Genomic DNA, 18,745 nt, shown 5'->3' on the forward strand with positions numbered 1-18,745 from the left:
CCTGGGTTCTCTCCAGCTCTGGGAGGGGAGTGAGGCCTAGTGGTTAGAGCAGCGGGGCTGGGGGCCAGGACTCCTGGGTTCTCTCCAGCTCTGGGAGGGGAGTGAGGCCTAGTGGTTAGAGCAGCGGGGCTGGGGGCCAGGACTCCTGGGTTCTCTCCAGCTCTGGGAGGGGAGTGAGGCCTAGTGGTTAGAGCAGGGGGGCTGGGGGCCAGGACTCCTGGGTTCTCTCCAGCTCTGGGAGGGGAGTGAGGCCTAGTGGTTAGAGCAGCGGGGCTGGGGGCCAGGAGTCCTGGGTTCTCTCCAGCTCTGGGAAGGGAGGGAGGCCTAGTGGTTAGAGCAGGGGGGCTGGGGGCCAGGACTCCTGGGTTCTCTCCAGCTCTGGGAGGGGAGTGAGGCCTAGTGGTTAGAGCAGGCAGGGGCGCCAGGACGCCTGGGTCCTGCTGCACTTCCCCGTCCGGGCGGAGGGCTGGCGGGGCCCAGGAGGGAGGCGTCTGTGGCCAGGAAGCTGCCGGGCCATTTTGCAGAAGGAAGATGCGTGTGTGTGGGGGGGGTGGTCGGTGGGGGGGGTGGTCGGGGGGGGGGGTCTGTTTTGCAATCAGCTGATTCTCAGGGAGCTCTGCTCCTCCCCTCCCCGCCCTGCTCTAACCACTAGGCCCTGCTCCTCCCCCACTGCCATGAGAGAACACGGGTGCCCCAGCTCTTTGCCCAGCCCCGAGCTCCCTGCAGGGGGCCAGCCCTGGTCCCCCATTTCCTGCCCCCCCCCCCCCCAGGGCTGGCTAGGCCCCAGGGAGGGTACAGGGCCCAGGGCAGATTTCAGAGCTTGAGCAGCGGAAATCGGGCCTCGGCCCAGGCCCTCCCCTGGGGCGCCCCACCCATTTCCCCTCCACCCAGTGTCCCCAGGGGCGGGGAGGGGGGGGCCCAGGTGTCCTGGCTCCCAGCCCCTCCCCCTCCCCCTTCCCTGTAACCACCAGCCACACACTGGGTTCTCCCTTGTCTCTGGGAGGGGAGCGGGGGCTAGTGGTTAGAGCAGGGGGGCTGGGAGCCAGGACTCCTGGGTCTCCCTTGGCTCTGGGAGGGGAGTGGGGGCTAGTGGTTAGCGCGGGGGGGGGGGGCTGGGAGCCAGGGCTCCTGGGTTCTCCCTTAGCTCTGGGAGGGGAGTGGGGGCTAGTGGTTAGTGCGGGGGGGGGCTGGTAGCCAGGACTCCTGGGTTCTCCCTTAGCTCTGGGAGGGGAGTGGGGGCTAGTGGTTAGCGCGGGGGGGGGGGGCTGGGAGCCAGGGCTCCTGGGTTCTCCCTTAGCTCTGGGAGGGGAGTGGGGGCTAGTGGTTAGAGCAGGCGCTGGAAGGCAGGCGGCGGGTGGGAGGGTCAGCAAATGTGTCTCACTCCTGCTGAGTGAGAGGCCCTGGTCAGCTGACTCTGGGCTCCAGCTCACCCCAGCCTGACCTACACTTGCAACAGCTGTGTGTGTGTGTGTGTGTGTGTGTCTGTTTCCTCCCTGAGTGAGCAGGGGAATGAGAACTCAGGAGTCCAGGCCCCTCCCTCCCGCTCTAACCACTAGCCCTCACTGCCCCTCCCAGAGCTGGGGGTGAGCATCCAGGTGTCCCGGCTCCCAGGCCCCCCTCCCGCTCTAACCACTGGCCCTCACTGCCCCTCCCAGAGCCGGGGGTGAGAACCCAGGCGTCCGGGCTCGCCCCCCCCCTCCCACCCCCAGCGGATACAGCCGCCTCTCTCGCTTCTGGTTTTGTGACATTCTGGGGTTTCCGGGGCCCAGGCGCGAGGAGCAGAAACGTGTCTCCGGCGCCCGCAGCCCGCAGGGGACAGACGGACGGGCGGGCGAGCCGGGGGCTGCGGGCGTAGCATAGGCAGGTGAGGGTCCCCTGCCTCCGAGGGGCCAGGACGGGGCTGCAGGGGACAGCGTATGGGTGGGGAGGGAGGGCTGGGGAAGTTAGGGGTTGGAGGGGGAGGTAGACCAAGGGGGGTGTGTGATATGACTGGTTTTTCTCCCCCCTCCCCGGGCTACCCGCAGACACTTTCTCCAGCCCCACACTCAGCTGTGGGGCTCCCTCGCTAGTCCCCCCCCCCCCGCCCGGCCGGCCACCCCTGGGCGTGCCACTGGCCTGATTCCCTTGGGCCCTGTGAGACCCACAGGGCAGGGCCGAGAGGGGTCTGAGTTTCCCACGAGATGGGGGGTGGGCAGAGGGCCTAGTGGTTAGAACGGGAGTGGGGTCTGGGAGCCAGGATGCTTGGGGGGTTCTCTCCTCGACTCTGGAAGGGGAGCGGGGGCTAGTGGTTAGAGCAGGGGAGGGCTGGGAGCACGGATGCCTGGGTTCTCGCCCCAGCTCTGGGAGGGGAGTGGGGGCTAGTGGTTAGAGCGAGGGGGCCTGGAAGCCCGGACTCCTGGGGTCTCTCCCTGTCCTTCCAGGTGGTGAACGGTTTCTTTCCCTTCCTTGCCTGCGAGTCATGATTAACTGTACAGGTGAGTCTGGTTTAAATCTTCCAGAGGGGAAGTGGTGGTGGGGGGGGGGGGGGGGGGGGCTGGGTTTGGAAATGTGGCTCCATCCTAGGATCTGGGGGAGAAGGAAACCCTCTCCCCAAAGAAACAAAGGGACCTTTTTGGGGGGGCAGTGTGGATTTGCGGAAGGGGGGGCGGTTGCAGAAAATGCTCATGCAGCATTTGCTACGGTGATGCCCAAATTGTGCATTTTTGGGGGGGGGAACCCCCTAACTCAGTCCTTTCCCTTGTGTCAGGGAAAACGGCAGCCATGGAGCTAAAGTGTAGCTTTATGCAAAGGGCCGTGCCTCAGTTTACCCCGCCAGCCTCCCTTCCTGAAAGCAAAAAGGACCTTTCCCATCCCATTGGCAACAGGGTGCCTGCCAGACTAGTGTGTCTAGTGCTGATCCCGCGGCAAAAATAAAGTTTTATAACTGCGCTTGATATTCGAAAATGAATCTCATAAACTATAATAGAAGGGTGCGATAATTAGGTGTTTTGAATTGTAATGTAACATTTTTGTTCAACTGTGCCTGTTGCCTCTCGGTAACCAAAAAAAAAAAAAAAAATCAACCTTGTTATAGAGAAAAGAACGTGTAAAAATAAATATTAATCTCCCCAAACCACATGTTCTACCAAAGAGCCAAACACAGATGTAACAACGCCTAAAATTGCTAAAGATCCCCATCAAAATAGCAGCGGCAAGCAAACCAACAGCTCTAAAAAAAGCAAGCGTTTATTCATTCAAATACAGTATTTATAATTGAAACCAGCGTAGCCTAACATAACTAAAATAAAAAGCAAGAAATCCCCTACAAAACCCCCCCAAAACCCCCTGAAAATAACAAACATCCATCAAAAAACAAGGTCAGAATGCGAATTCCTCTAATCCTAATAAAAAAACGACTCTAAAAAAACTGACGAAGAGTCCTGTGGCACCTTATAGACTAACTGAAGTGTAGGAGCATAAGCTTTCGTGGGCAAAGACCCACTTCGTCAGATGCATGTAGTGGAAATTTCCAGAGGCAGGAATAAATATGCAGGCCAGGATCAGGCTGGAGATGACCAGGTGGATCCAATCAAGGAGGATGAGGCCCACTTCTAGCAGCTGATCTGGAGGTGTGAATTCCAAGAGAATAGAAGCTGCTTTTGTAGTTAGCGAGCCATTCACAGTCTTTGTTTAATCCAGAGTTGATTGTGTCAAACTTAAAGATGAACTGTAGCTCAGCAGTTTCTCTTTGAAGTCTGGTCCTGAAGTTTTTTTGCTGCAGGATGGCTACTTTTGCTGCAGCAAAAAAACTTCAGGACCAGACTTCAAAGAGAAACTGCTGAGCTACAGTTCATCTTTAAGTTTGACACAATCAACTCTGGATTAAACAAAGACTGTGAATGGCTTGCTAACTACAAAAGCAGCTTCTATTCTCTTGGAATTCACACCTCCAGATCAGCTGCTAGAAGTGGGCCTCATCCTCCTTGATTGGATCCACCTGGTCATCTCCAGCCTGATCCTGGCCTGCATATTTATTCCTGCCTCTGGAAATTTCCACTACATGCATCTGACGAAGTGGGTCTTTGCCCACGAAAGCTTATGCTCCTACACTTCAGTTAGTCTATAAGGTGCCACAGGACTCTTCGTCACTTTTGCAGATTCAGACTAACACGGCTACCCCTCTGATTCTAAAAAAACTGTTTTGCCTTGAAAGTGGGGGACGTGTTGTCATTACTGGAGCATCGATCCAGACCGATAACGCCCCCGCTTCTCCGCCCATAATCAACCCGCAACCAGTGAATGGTCGGGGGAAGGATGCTGTACATAAACAGACTCTAACATCCACAGGTAAAACCGTCTTCTCGAGAAACGGGGCCTGTTTCCTTCCTCCCGCAGAAATCCCGGGTGCTTCTTACCCACGTAACAAAACGTCCCCCTCACGTCACCGTGGGAATGGAAACCCTACGCCTCTGTTTGCCAGGCCTCGGCTTGGCGGGGGGACCTGCGGCGGCCATCCGGGCATCGAACACCCAAGAGCTAGAAAGTTTGTACCTGGGTTCTGAGGAGCCGGATACATCTCGTTCCGCCTTGGCTGGACATGGGACCGCTTAGTAGCCCCCTCGAAATATCAGGAGGCCCTTCTCAGCCCGCTTTCAGGCCTGGGGTGTTTCTAAAACAGGCTCCTTTCTGCGGCTCTCCTCTGGCCACGCTCCAACCCCTAGGGCCCCCGGAACTGGTCCCTGGACGGCGGTCCTCTCCGGAATAGGGCAACGGCCTTTCCCCCAGCCACCTGTACGAAACAGGTAAATCAACCATTAGTCTATAGTAATGAAACAACTCTTGGGCTATATATTAAACAACCACTGGTCTATATACTAGCTAAACAACTGTAGATATATAGTAATTAAACAACTGTTGGTCTCAATATTAGTTAAACAACCATTGGTCTATATATTAAAGAACCATTGGTTTATATTAGTTAAACAACCATTGGTCTATATATTAAAGAACCATTGGTTTATATTAGTTAAAGAACCATTGGTCTATATATTAAAGAACCATTGGTTTATATTAGTTAAACAACCATTGGTCTATATTAGTTAAACAACCGTTGGTCTCTATACTAGTAAAACAATTGGTCTATATTAGTTAAACAACTGTAGATCTCTATTAGTTAAACAACCATTGCTCTCTATCTTAGTTAAACAACCATTGGTCTCTATATTAGTTAAACAACCGTTGGTCTATATATTGGTTAAACAACTGTAGGTCTCTATTAGTTACACAACTGTTGGTTTCTATATTAGTTAAACAACCATTGGTCAGCATTAATTAAACAACTTTTGATCTCTATATTAGTAAAACAACCATTAGTCTATATTAATTAAACAACTCTTGGTCAATATATTAAACAACCATTGGTCTATATACTAGTTAAACAACTGAAGATATATATTAATTAAACAGCTGTTGGTCTCTATATTAGTTAAACAACCATTGCTCTGTATATTTAGTTAAACAACTGTGGTTCTATATTAATTAAACTGTTGGTCTATATATTAAGCTTCAGAGTGGGTAGTCGAGTGAGTCTGTAACTGGAAAAACTTTAAAAATAACAAATAGTCTAGTAGCACCTTAGAGACTAACAAAAGATGTAGCTGGTATCATGAGCTTTCGTGGGCAAACCCCACTTCTTCAGATGACTGGAGTATTAAAAGTCCAGTTCTAAAATACATAGGGGATGGGGGAGAGGGGAGGAAAAAGGAAGTGTGTGTGTGTGGGGGGGGGGGGGGATAGTGAATTAGAGCGTTCATGTTCCATGAAGCTGACAGAGAAGATGCAAATTTTCTTAAGCGCCCATTGTTTGGTTAAGTCATTCGGCTGTGCAAGGTCATGTGCAAGCCAGCTCCATTTCCATAAGAATTAAACCTGAATATGAAATTAAGTTCCTGTGTATTTGGCTGGTAGAATTGGCCTGAAAGAACAGGTTTAACTTCATTTCCAGGTTTGGGACCCATCACAAAGGTAAGAAGAAAGACGTAATCTAGCTAGCACACTGCCTTCCCCTCTCCTGATCCCCTCTATGGCTACGTCTACACTGGCATGATTTTCTGGAAATGCTTTTAACGGAAAAGTTTTCCGTTAAAAGCATTTTCGGAACAGAGCGTCTAGATTGGCACGGACGCTTTTCTGCAAAAGCACTCACCATTTTCGCGATTGGGGCTTTTTTGCGGAAAACAAATCTGAGCTGTCTACACTGGCCCTTTTGCGCAAAAGGGACTTTTGCCCGAACAGGAGCAGCATAGTATTTCCGCAAGAAGCACTGATTTCTTACAGTAGGAAGTCAGTGCTTTTGCAGAAATTCAAGCGGCCAGTGTAGACAGCTGGCAAGTTTTTCCAGAAAAGCGGCTGATTTTCCGGAAAAAATGGCCAGTCTAGACACAGCCTATATGTTTTGTTGATCTCTAAGGTGCTGCTAGATTATTTGTTGTTTTTTAGGTCTATATTTATTAGTTAAACAACTGTTGGTCTATATTTTAGTTAAACAGTTGTAGATCTCGCTGGTCTATATTAATGAAACAATTGTAGGTCTATGTTAAACAACCATTGATCTATATATTAAACAATTTAGTTTGGAAAAAAGAAGATTAAGGGGGGACATGATAGCGGCTTTCAAATATCTAAAAGGGTGTCACAAGGAGGAAGGAGAAAATTTGTTCCTCTTGGTTTCTGAGGACAGGACAAGGAGTAATGGGCTTAAAGTGCAGCAGGGGAGGTTTAGATTGGACATTAGGAAAAAATTCCTAACTGTCAGGGTGGTCAAATATTGGAATAAATTGCCAAGGGAGGTGGTGGAATCTCCCTCTCTGGAGATATTTAAGAACAGGTTAGATAGACATCTGTCAGGGATGGTGTAGACGGAGCTTGATCCTGCCTTGAGGGCAGGGGGCTGGACTCGATGACCTCTCGAGGTCCCTTCCAGTCCTATGATTCTATGATTCTATGATTAATTGGTCTATATTAATTTAAGAACTTTTGGTCTCTATATTAGTTAAACAGCCATTGGTCTATACATTAATTAAACAATGTTAGGGTTATATTAATTAAGCAGCTGATCTGTATATTAAGCAACTGCTGGTCTCTATATTCATGAAACAACTACTGGTCCATATTCATTGCAGGCCAGTGTGAGAACCTCCCTGCATTAACAAACTAGCAAAGCAAACTATTCTGTTGCGTAGGAAAGATAGAAAGTCTGGCAAAAGGCCACCGGGGCTTAACCAGGAGATCTTGCATGATCTAAAAGTAAAAAGGAGTCATATAAAAAGTGGAAACTAGGACACATGACAAAGGATGAATATAAGCAAACAACACAGGAATGCAGGGGCAAGATTAGAAAGGCAAAGGCACAAAACGAGCTCAAACTAGCTACAGACATAAAGGGAAACAAGAAGACCTTCTATAAATATAGTAGAAGCTAGAGGAAGACCAAGGACAGGGTAGGCCCACTGGTCAGTGAGGAGGAAGAAACAATAACAGGAAACTTGGAAATGGCAGAGCTACTCAATGACTTCTTTGTTTTGGTCTTCACCGAGAAGTTCGATGAAGGAGTGTCTAACATAGCGCATGCTAGTGGGAAGGGGGTAAGTTTAGAAGATAAAATAAAAAAAGAACAAGTTAAAAGTCACCTAGAAAAGTTAGATGCCTGCAATTCACCAGGGCCTGATGAAATGCAGCTTAGAATAATCAAGGAGCTGATAGAGGAGGTATCTGAGCCTTTAGCTATCATCACTGAAAAGTCATGGAAGTTGGGAGAGATTCCAGAAGACTAGAAAAGGGCAAATCTAGAGCCCATCTATAAACAGGGACATAAGAACAACCCAGGAAACTACAGACCAGTCAGTTTAACTTCTGTGCCAGGGAAGATAATGGAGCAAGTAATTAAGGAAATCATTTGCAAACAATTGGAAGATAATAAAGTGATAGGTGACAGCCAGCATGGATTTGTAAAGAACAAATCATGCCAAACCAGTTCTGATAGCTTCCTTTGATAGGATAACGAGTCTTGTGGATAAGGGGGAAGCGGTGGACGCGGTATACGTAGACTGTAGTAAGGCGTTTGATACGGTCTCGCATGATATTCTTATTAATAAACTAAGGAAATACAACCTAGATGGGGTCACTACAAGGTGGGTGCAGAACTGGCTGGAAAATTGTTCTCAGAGAGTCGTTATTAACAGTTCACAATCCTGCTGGAAAGATATAACAAGTGGGGTTCCGCAGGGGTCTGTTTTGGGACCGGTTCTGGTCATCCACGATTTAGATATTGGCACAGAGAGGATGCTTATGATGCAGCTGATCCCAAGCTAGGAGGGGTTGTGAGTGCTTTGGAGGACGGGTCAGAATTCAAACTGGAGAAATGGTCGGAGGTCAGCCGGATGAAGCTGAGCAAGGACAAATGCGACGTGCTGCACTGAGGAAGGAACAATCCGTTTCACACACACAGAACGGGAAGTGACTGTCTAGGAAGGAGTCCGGCAGAAAGGGATCTAGGGGTTATAGTGGACCACAAGCTACACATGAGTCACCAGTGTGACGCTGTTGCGAAAAGAGTAAACATGGTTCTGGGAGGCATTCACAGGTGTGTTGTGAGCAAGACACGAGGAGTCGTTCTTCCGCTCTGCTCTGAGCTGGTCAGGCCTCAGTTGGAGTATTGTGTCCAGTTCTGGGCCCCGCATTTCAAGCAAGATGTGGAGAAATTGGAGAAGATCCAGAGAAGAGAAACAGGAACGAGGAACCGTCTAGAGAACATGAGCTAGGAGGGAAGGCGGAAAGAACTGGGCGTGTTTAGTTTGGAGAGGAGATGACCGAGAGGGGACAGGAGAGCAGTTTTCAAGTATCTGAAAGGGTGTCATAAGGAAGAGGGAGAAAACTTGTTCATCTTGGCCGCTGAGGACGGGACAGGAAGCAATGGGCTTAAACTGCAGCCAGGAAGGTTGAGGTTGGACATTAGGAAACACATCCTGCCTGTCGGGGGGTGACACACTGGGATAAGTTGCCTGGGGGGTTGCGGAGTCTCCGTCCCTGGAGATATTGAAGGGCAGGTTGGACAGACGCCTGCCGGGGATGGTCCAGACGGGGCCAGGCCCTGCCGGGCCGGGACGCGGTGACGTCGCGGGGTCCCTGCCGGTCCTGGTGCTCAGTGATTCTGTGAGTCAGTAGCACGGCCCCTCTCAGCGGCTCTTGGCCCGGGGGCTCCTGAAAATTCCCGCAGGCTGGGTGCTGCCGGAGGGGTTCCCCAGCGCGCTGGCCCCCGGTGCGGCTGGGTGGGCAGTCGGGGGGGGGGCCACTCACCTCTGACGGCCCCTCTGGTGTCTGGCAGGTAGCAACTGCACGGTGTCGATTTGGGGTGTGTCGGCGACGGCGGGCGGGATCTTTGTGCTCCTGGTCTTCATCCTGGTGCTCTCCGTCTGTCTGTGCCGGCTCCAGAAACGAGGTGAGCAAGGGGGCTAGAGCTGGAGGCAGGAACCAGGATGCTTGGGATCTCTCCCGGGCGCTGGGAGGGGAGCGAGGACTAGTGGTTAGAGCAGTGGGCTGGGAGGAGAGTGAGGACTAGTGGTTAGAGCAGTGGGCTGGGAGGGGAGTGAGGACTAGTGGTTAGAGCAGTGGGCTGGGAGGGGAGTGAGGACTAGTGGTTAGGGCAGTGGGCTGGGAGGGGAGTGAGGACTAGTGGTTACAGCTGGGGGGGCTGGGAGGAGAGTGGGGACTAGTGGATTGAGCAGCAGGCTGGGAGGGGATTGGGGACTAGTGGTTAGAGCAGTGGGCTGGGAGGGGAGTGAGGACTAGTGGTTAGAGCAGCGGGCTGGGAGGGGAGTGGGGACTAGTGGTTAGAGCAGCGGGCTGGGAGGGGAGTGGGGACTAGTGGTTAGAGCAGCGGGCTGGGAGGGGAGTGAGGACTAGTGGTTAGAGCAGTGGGCTGGGAGGGGAGTGAGGACTAGTGGTTAGAGCAGCGGGCTGGGAGGGGAGTGGGGACTTACGTGCGTCTTTCTCTCTGTTACAGTAAAGAAGCTGATGGCTTGGAAGGTGAGTGAGAGACAAAACTGGGGGGCTCCGGCTAACACGTGCAGGAAATGGGGGGAGGAGCCCAGAGCTGGGGGGGGCAGGGGTTGTGGGGCAGAAGTGAGGGGCACCGGCAAGCCTGGGAGGCAGGGGCTGTGGGGTGGGAGTGAGGGGCACTAGCAGGGCTGGAGGGCAGGGGCTGGGGGGTGGAAGTGGGGGAACTGGCCGGGCTGGGGGACACGGGCTGAGGGGCGGGAGTGGGGGGCCCCGGCAGGGCTGGGGGGGAGCAGGGGGCCCCGGCGCGGCTGGGAGACACGGGCTGGGGGGCGGGAGGGGGCCCCGGCAGGGCGGGGGGACATGGGCTGGGGGCGGGAGTGGGGGGCCCCAGCAGGGCTAGGGAGGGAGTGGGGGGCCCCCCGGCCGGGCTGGGGGGGGGAGCGGGGGGCCCCGGCGCGGCTGGGGGGGAGCCCGGGGCCCGTTAACCGTTGCCGTGTGATGCCCCCAGGACGGCGCGGAGCTGCGGGACCGGCCCGACGTGCATTACGCCTCCCTGCAGAACCTGGGCTCCCCCCGGGTGGAGACGCCGCCGCCGGCGCCCCCCGCGCACCGCGAGACGGATTACGCCAGCGTGGCGGAGCTGCGGGGGCCGGGGGCGGAGACGGACCCCGGGGACGCTGCGCCGGAGCCCCAGGGGGAGGGGGGGCCGCCACTGGGCCACGAGAGCGTGGGAGAGAGCAGCCCGGTCCCCTCCCCCTCGTGTGCCCCCTGATAATATGCATGGGGGGGCCTGGCATGCGGGGCCCCCGTCTGAGTGTGGGGGGGGCCTCGGCTCTCCGTTGGGGGGCAGCGTCTCTAATGTACAACCCATCACCCCAATAAACCCTCTCGGCTTCCTGGCGACATGGGCTCTGCCCCTCCAAAGTCCTGGAGAAGTTGGGGGGCTGGAGCGGCAGGGGGCGGGGGCCTCGTCTGGCTTGCGGGGGGGGCACAGGGATCGGGGCCAGCATCCGCCCCCCGCCAAAGTGATTCCAGGAAACCCCTCATGCCGCCCCCCCGACACATGTGGGGAGGGGAGGGGGCTGGGAGGCAGGGGGAGGGTGTCGTGGGGTATGGGGGAACACCAGGCCCTGCCCCCCACCCACAGCCTGAGGGGACTCTCTGGCGGCAGGTAGAAGAGAAGGGTCGTTGGGTCCCAGACTTGTGGTTACAGGAGCCAGGGGCAGCCGGCCCGGCCCAGCCTGGGGAGAGGGGGGCCCGGAGCCAGGCCCCCCCACCCCCCCAGGCCAGCCAGGCTCCCTCCTCCCCCAGCCAACCAAACACTAACTCCCACCCCAGCCCCCAGGTCACCCCGCCTCCTGCTTCTCCTGCTTCCCTGCCCCAGGTGCTGTCTGCTCTGCCCCGGGCCTCAGGCCCGAGAGCCTGAACCTACTTCCCCAGTGGGCCCTGCCCGGCCTCCCCCTCCTCGTGCAGAGAGTGCTGCAGGGCCCGGGGAAACTGAGGCACGAAGACTGAGACACACACACAGAGTCACCGCAGAGCAGCGTTGGCCGGCAGGCGTGGCGCACACCCACGAAGGCCACCAGCGACTGCAACCCCAGCGCCATCACAGGCCGACAAGGGGGGACCCCCCACGTCCCCTCGCTCCCCCCTGCGAGACCCAACGGCGCAGGGTCCCTGTGCCGGGCACCTGGGGCAGTTCCAGGCCCCTCTCTCTGCGCCAGACTCGGCCCCAACCCCAGCGCGATCACAGGCCGACAAGGGGGGACCCCCCCACGTCCCCTCGCTCCCCCCTGCGAGACCCAACGGCGCAGGGTCCCTGTGCCGGGCACCTGGGGCAGTTCCAGGCCCCTCTCTCCGCGCCAGACTCGGCCCCAACCCCAGCAGGGCCGGCTCTAGGTTTTTTGCTGCCCCAAGCAAAACGGTTTTTGCCCCTCCCTTTTTTGTTGGCGTTTACACGTCTGCACCTTGCAATGGGGGGGGGGGGGGGGGGTTCGTTTCCGTCCTGGCGTTTTAGCCCTAGAAATAGCAAATCGCGTTTTCATTTTATTCCATAAAGGCAAAGGCGCTTCGAGAGAGCCCCCCCCTTTCGCCCGCTGCTGGGTCCCCGCAGCCTTTTCCTGCCCTGTGCAGCCCCTCCCTGTGGACAAGCACCCCTCGCTCCCGACCCCAGGGGAGCAAGGTGCAGGGACAGCGCAGCGCCAGAGGGGCGCAGGGATCGGGGGAGCTGGGTGCAGGGTGCAGGGGAGGCACGGGGAATGGGACGCGGGGAACGGGAGGGGCACAGGGACTGGGGTGCAGGGGCAGTGCAGGGGGTGCAGACCCAGGGGGGCACAGGGAAAAGGGGCTGTGGGGTGCAGAGGGGGCACAGAGCCAGAGGGGTGCAGGTACCGGGGTGCAGGGGCAGTGCGGGGAATGGGGGGCGCAGAGCTAGAAAGGGGGCAGGGATCAGGGGGAGCAGGGTACGGGGTAGCGCAGAGCCAGAGTGTCGCAGGGAACAGGGAGAGCAGGGGTCCCAGGGTGCAGGGGGCCCGGGGTGCGGGGCGCAGGAGCAGCACGGAGAAGGGGGGCGCAGAGACACAGGGGCGCAGGGCGGGTGCAGCGAGCCGGGCGGCCGGCAGGGAGCGGTCTCTCGCCGGCGAAGGGGGCTGGGGCTATGGCAGGACCGGAGCCGGCGGGGCGGGGCTGAGCCTGGCCGTGCCGTGTGCCGCAGCCAGCTCCTGGGGGTGCGCAGCCAGAGCCGAGCTCTGTGGCCCTCTAAAATCGGCGGGCGGGCAGGCGGGGCATTGCCGGGGGCAGCTGCTTACCTGGCACTGTGCCGCCCCTGGACTTGTGCCGCCCCTGGACTTGTGCCGCCCCTGGACTTGTGCTGCCCCTGGACTTGTGCTGCCCCTGACACGGTGCCACCCCTGGACTTGTGCCGCCCCTGACACTGCCGCCCCTGACACTGTGCCACCCCTGGACTTGTGCCGCCCCAAGCATCTGCTTGATTTGCTGGTGCCTAGAGCTGGCCCTGCCTCCACGTCCCCGTCCGCCCGGAGCAGCCTCCGTCCCAGCCGCTCAGGCCCCGGCGGCCGTGGGGCAGCCCCTGGAGCCGTCTGGCTGCTCCCCGCTGGGCCACAGACCAGCCCCGAGGGGGAATCGTTGGCTGGTAGCTGGGCCGTGGGCCAGGCGATGCCGACCCCCAGCTCCCTCCCGTCCCGCCGCAGGTGGCAGCCAGCGCGTGGGCCGGGGGTGGCGAGACGCAGCCCGGCCTGGCTCTGCCCACGGGCCCTGGAGGGGAGGCGGCGAGCGGGACACACCGGAGCTTGGGGGTACCCAGCCCCTGGTGTCGGGCCGCAACTGGGCTCAGTGCCCGCGGGGTCCTGATCTTCCCAGCCCCACTGCAGCTGCCAGGCCCCCCCCCCCCCCAGTCAAACCATCAACTCCTGGGCTTGCCAGAGGCAAAAGGCGGCCTGGGCCTGGCCCCTCGGGGGAGCAGGGGCTGTGGGGCGGGAGTGAGGGGCACGGGCAGGGCTGGGGGGCAGGGGCTGGGGGGCGGGAGTGAGGGGCACTGGCAGGGCTGGGGGCAGGGCTGGGGGGCGGGAGTGAGGGGCACCGGCAGGGCTGGGGGCAGGGCTGGGGGGGGGAGCAGGGGCTGGGGGGTGGGGGCGAGGGGCACCGGCAGGGCTGGGGGCAGGGCTGGGGGGCGGGAGTGAGGGGCACTGGCAGGGCTGGAGGGCAGGGGCTGTGGGGTGGGAGTGAGGGGCACTGGCAGGGCTGGGGGGGCAGGGACTGGGGGGTGGGAGCGAGGGGCACTGGCAGGGCTGGGGGGCAGGGGCTGGGAGGCGGGAGTGAGGGGCACCGGCAGGGTTGGGGGCACGTGGGGTCTCTGGGGCAGACGCAGAATTGGTGGTGGAGGGGGGGCGGGTTGGGGCCTTTCCGCCCAGAGCCACCAGGGGGCGCCAAGGCTCCGTCACCACGGTCAAGACAACGAGGCCTTTAGCCAGCAGGTGGCGCTAGAGGATTAAACCTGCCCCCCCACCGCCCTGCCGGTGCCCCTCCCTCCTGCCCCCCAGCCCCTGCCCCCCAGCCCTGCCGGTGCCCCTCACTCCCACCCCCCAGCCCTGCCCCCCCAGCCCTGCCGGTGCCCCTCGCTCCCACCCCCCAGCCCCTGCCCCCCAGCCCTGCCAGTGCCCCTCACTCCTGCCCCCCAGCCCCTGCCCCCCAGCCCTGCCAGTGCCCCTCCCTCCTGCCCCCCAGCCCCTGCCCCCCAGCCCTGCCAGTGCCCCTCACTCCCACCCCCCAGCCCTGCCCCCCCAGCCCTGCCGGTGCCCCTCGCTCCCACCCCCCAGCCCCTGCCCCCCAGCCCTGCCGGTGCCCCTCCCTCCTGCCCCCCAGCCCCTGCCCCCCCCAGCCCTGCCAGTGCCCCTCGCTCCCGCCCCCCAGCCCCTGCCCCCCAGCCCTGTCGGTGCCCCTCCCTCCTGCCCCCCAGCCCCTGCCCCCCCGTCCTGCCAGTGCCCCTCACTCCTGCCCCCCAGCCCCTGCCCCCCCCAGCCCTGCCGGTGCCCCTCCCTCCTGCCCCCAGCCCCTGCCCCCCCAGTCCTGCCAGTGCCCCTCCCTCCTGCCCCCAGCCCCTGCCCCCCAGTCCTGTCAGTGCCCCTCCCTCCCCCCCCAGCCCTCCTCCTGCCCCTCCTCCTGCCCCCAGCCCCTGCCCCCCAGCCCTGCCAGTGCCCCTCACTCCCGCCCCCCAGCCTTACTCCCCAGCCGAGCCCCACAGCCCCTCCCCCCTCCGCCCTCTGGGTGGGAAGTTGCTGTTCTAGGGAAACAAGTTTTTTCCTCTTCCCTACTGAAAGTGGTGGGTTTCCTGTGGGAGGGGAGTGGGGGCTAGTGGTGAAAGCGGGGAGCCCGGACTCCTGGGTTCTCTCCCAGCCCTGGGAGGGGGGGTTGGCACCAGCGGTGAGTGTGGGGGTGGGGGCTGGGCGCTCGGCTGCCTTGCTTCCCCATCTCACCCCCCCCCCGAAACTGAAAGTGGCGGGTTATGTCACCTCAGCGAAAGGAGCTTTCTACTCAGCCTGGGCTGTTTTGAGTCATGGGGAGTGGGGTGCACACCCCCTCCCCCGCTCCAGACCTGACCCACTTTCACAAGCCCCACAGCCCCGGGGTGGGGGTGCAGGATGGAGGAATTGTGTAACCCCTCCTGCGCTGCGTCCCAAATTCCCCCAGCACTTTTGGGGTCCAGGGATTCCCATTGTGCAGCAAAACAGCCACTGTGCCCCTCCCCAGAGCCAGCCGCATCCCAGCGCCGGGCGAGGGGTCCCCGTGTATCCGTCCCTCCCTCCCCAGAGCTAGCCACATCTCAGCGCCGGGCGAGGGGTCCCCGTGTAACCGGCCCTCCCTCCCCAGAGCCAGCCGCATCCCAGCGCCGGGCGAGGGGTCCCCGTGTAACCGGCCCTCCCTCCCCAGAGCCAGCCGCATCCCAGCGCCGGGCGAGGGGTCCCCGTGTAACCGGCTCTCCCTCCCCAGAGCCAGACGCTTCCCAGCACCGGGCGAGGGGTCCCCGTGTAACCGGCTCTCCCTCCCCAGAGCCAGCTGCATCTCAGCACTGGGTGAGGGGTCCCCGTGTAACCGGCCCTCCCTCCCCAGAGCCAGCCGCATCCCAGCACCGGGCGAGGGGTCCCCGTGTAACCGGCCCTCCCTCCCCAGAGCCAGCCGCATCCCAGCACCGGGCGAGGGGTCCCCGTGTAACCGGCCCTCTCTCCCCAGAGCCAGCCGCATCCCAGCACCGGGCGAGGGGTCCCCGTGTAACCGGCCCTCCCTCCCCAGAGCCAGCTGCATCTCAGCACCGGGCGAGGGGTCCCCGTGTAACCAGCCCTCCCTCCCCAGAGCCAGCTGCATCTCAGCACTGGGCGAGGGGTCCCCGTGTAACCGGCCCTCCCTCCCCAGAGCCAGCCGCATCTCAGCACCGGGCGAGGGGTCCCCATGTAACCGGCTCTCCCACCCCAGAGTCAGCCACATCTCAGCACCAGGCGAGGGGTCCCCGTGTAACCGGCCCTCCCTCCCCAGTGTCAGCTGCATCCCAGCACCAGGCGAGGGGTCCCCATGTAAACAGCTCTTCACCCCAGAGCCAGCTGCATCTCAGCACCGGGCGAGGGGTCCCCGTGTAACTGCTCCCCCCAAGCCAGATGCATGTCAATGCCAGACAAGGGCTCCCGTGTAACCGGCCCCCCACCCGAGAGCCAGCTGCATCTCAGCACCGGGCGAGGGGTCCCCGTGTAACCGGCCCCCCCACCCGAGAGCCAGCTGCATCTCAGCACCGGGCGAGGGGTCCCCGTGTAACCGGCCCCCCCACCCGAGAGTCAGCTGCATCCCAGCACCAGCCGAGGGGTCCCCATGTAAACAGCTCCTCACCCCAGAGCCAGCCGCATCCCAGCGCCAGGCGAGGGGTCCCCGTGTAACCAGCCCCCCCTCCCCAGAGCCAGCCGCATCCCAGCGCCAGGCGAGGGGTCCCTGTGTAAACAGCTCCTCACCCCAGAGCCAGCTGCATCTCAGCACCGGGCGAGGGGTCCCCGTGTAACCGGCCCCCCCACCCGAGAGTCAGCTGCATCCCAGCACCAGGCGAGGGGTCCCCATGTAAACAGCTCCTCACCCCAGAGCCAGCTGCATCTCAGCACCGGGCGAGGGGTCCCCGTGTAACTGCTCCCCCCCAAGCCAGATGCACGTCAATGCCAGACTAGGGCTCCCGTGTAACCAGCCCCCCCACCCCGGGGCCAGCCGTTCACCTAGCCAAGTGGCTCATTTCAGGAGTGAGATTTGAGCCATTTGGAGAATCCGTTTGGGCTGCAAAATTCCCCTCCCCACCTGCCCCGAAATCAGAGTGACTCCGGGAGGGGGAGGCGAGTCACTGCAGCCTTTTCTCTGAACTCCCCCCCCCCCGATTCCTGCCCCCTCCAGGGAAGAGGCCGTGGCCGGTTCCAGGTAGCGTGGCCGGCGGGGCAGGCCAGGCACGGCCGCGGCCAGGCTCCTGGTAGCGCCGGGGGATTTTGGGGCTTGTGCGCGGCACAGGAAGTGGCAGAAACACCTCAGGGCATGAGCCTCCGAGGCAGCCGAGAAAGAACAAAAAACCACGCTGGAGAGAGACGGGCCACGGGCCGGCAGAGATCTGGGGCCTGTCTCCCCCCTGCGCCCCACAGACGCGCACCCCCTGCCGAATCCGCCCCATCGGTCCCGGCGGCACTAGCCGCAGTATGTGGGGTGCGAGCCGCACGCCCCAGAATAGCAGACGCGGGTGGAAGCGTCAGCAGCATTTCTGTTCCACCGTCCGGGGGAAGTTTTCCTTGCGGGGAGCGAGTGACATAACTCAGAACCCAGGAGTCCTGGCCCACGTACACCGCTGCTCTAACCACTAGGCCCTGCTCCGCTTCCGGAGCTGGCCCAAGAACCACTAGGCCCTGGTTCACGTACACCACTGCTCTAACCACTAGGCCCTGCTCTGCTGCCGGAGCTGGCCCAAGAACCACTAGGCCCTGGTTCACGTACCCCCCTGCTCTAACCACTAGGCCCTGCTCCGCTGCCGGAGCTGGCCCAAGAACCACTAGGCCCTGGTTCACGTACCCCCCGGCTCTAACCACTAGGCCCTCCTCCGCTGCCGGAGCTGGCCCAAGAACCACTAGGCCCTGGTTCACGTACCCCCCGGCTCCCAGTCCCTCCTGCTGTAACCACTAGGCCCCACTCTGCTCCCAAAACACCCCACTTTGGAGAGGGGTTGAATCGTCCCCCAGTGCCGATCCCTGCCCGTGACCCCGCCCCCCCGGTACGTGAACCAGGGCCTAGTGCAAAGGGTCCCCCTATAACTGGCACTCCACCCCAGAGCCAGCCGCATCCCAGCACCAGGCGAGGGGTCCCCATGTAACCGGCTCTCCCTCCCCAGAGCCAGCCGCATCCCAGCACCAGGCGAGGGGTCCCCATGTAACCAGCTCTCCCTCCCCAGAGCCAGCCGCATCCCAGCGCAGGGCAAAGGGTCCCCCACCCCACACCACAGGGGTGCAGTCGCAAGGCAGCGGGCACGCCCCTCGAGGTGACGGCCTGCACCCACAAGGCCGCACAGTCTGGCTGTCCCCCGGTGCGACAGCACACACCACCGTGCAACACAGCCTGGCTTCCCACCGCCGCCCCACACAACCCCCCCTCCGCGCAACCGGACCCACGCCCCTCCTGCCCGGCACGGACACAATGCAACACAATGCCGACACAGCGCCGCACCGCATGGCTGCCTCGCAACCCCCGCCCCCGCCCCGCCACCGGCGCAGCGGGACACAACGCGCCCGGCACTGACACAACACAACACCCCTCCACACTGAGCCAGGGAGGGAGTCCTGGGGTCTCTGCCTTGTCATGGGAGGGGAGCGGGGCCTAGTGGTTAGAGCAAAGGGGCCAGGACGCCTGGGCTCTGGCAGGGAAGTGGGGGCTAGTGGTTAGAGCGGGGGGCGGGGGGAGGTGTCCAGGTGTGTTAGGATGCCTGGGATTTCAACCCAGCTCTGGCAGGGGAGCGAGGCCTAGTGGTTAGAGCAGGGGGGGGGGCAGAGAGCCAGGACGCCTGGGCTCCAGCAGGGAAGTGGAGGCTAGTGGTTAGAGCGGGACAGGAGGGGGTGTCTATGTGTGTTAGGACGCCTGGGATCCGAACCCAGCTCCGGCAGGGGAGCGGGGCCTAGTGGTTAGAGCAGCGGTGTAC

General features: G+C 60.5%; 2 protein-coding genes across 2 annotated transcripts; both read left to right on the forward strand.

The window, feature by feature from the left end:
* The first annotated feature begins 1,717 nt into the window (after positions 1-1,717).
* Positions 1,718-10,938, forward strand: LST1 (leukocyte specific transcript 1). Its single transcript, XM_075918308.2, has 5 exons — positions 1,718-1,864; positions 2,421-2,474; positions 9,362-9,475; positions 10,040-10,062; positions 10,544-10,938. Exons 2-5 carry the CDS (start codon positions 2,459-2,461, stop codon positions 10,805-10,807), a joined length of 417 nt encoding a protein of 138 aa, XP_075774423.2. The 5' UTR covers positions 1,718-1,864; positions 2,421-2,458; the 3' UTR covers positions 10,808-10,938.
* Positions 10,939-14,775: 3,837 nt separating this feature from the next.
* LOC149522034 (uncharacterized) lies at positions 14,776-16,326 on the forward strand. The gene has a single exon (XM_089770887.1). The coding sequence runs from the start codon at positions 15,192-15,194 to the stop codon at positions 16,179-16,181; it is 990 nt and encodes a 329-aa protein (XP_089627013.1). The 5' UTR covers positions 14,776-15,191; the 3' UTR covers positions 16,182-16,326.
* Positions 16,327-18,745: the final 2,419 nt, after the last annotated feature.

This window comes from Pelodiscus sinensis, chromosome 19, assembly GCF_052426305.1.
Source record: "Pelodiscus sinensis isolate ZL-2025 chromosome 19, ASM5242630v1, whole genome shotgun sequence".
Taxonomy (NCBI): domain Eukaryota; kingdom Metazoa; phylum Chordata; order Testudines; family Trionychidae; genus Pelodiscus; species Pelodiscus sinensis.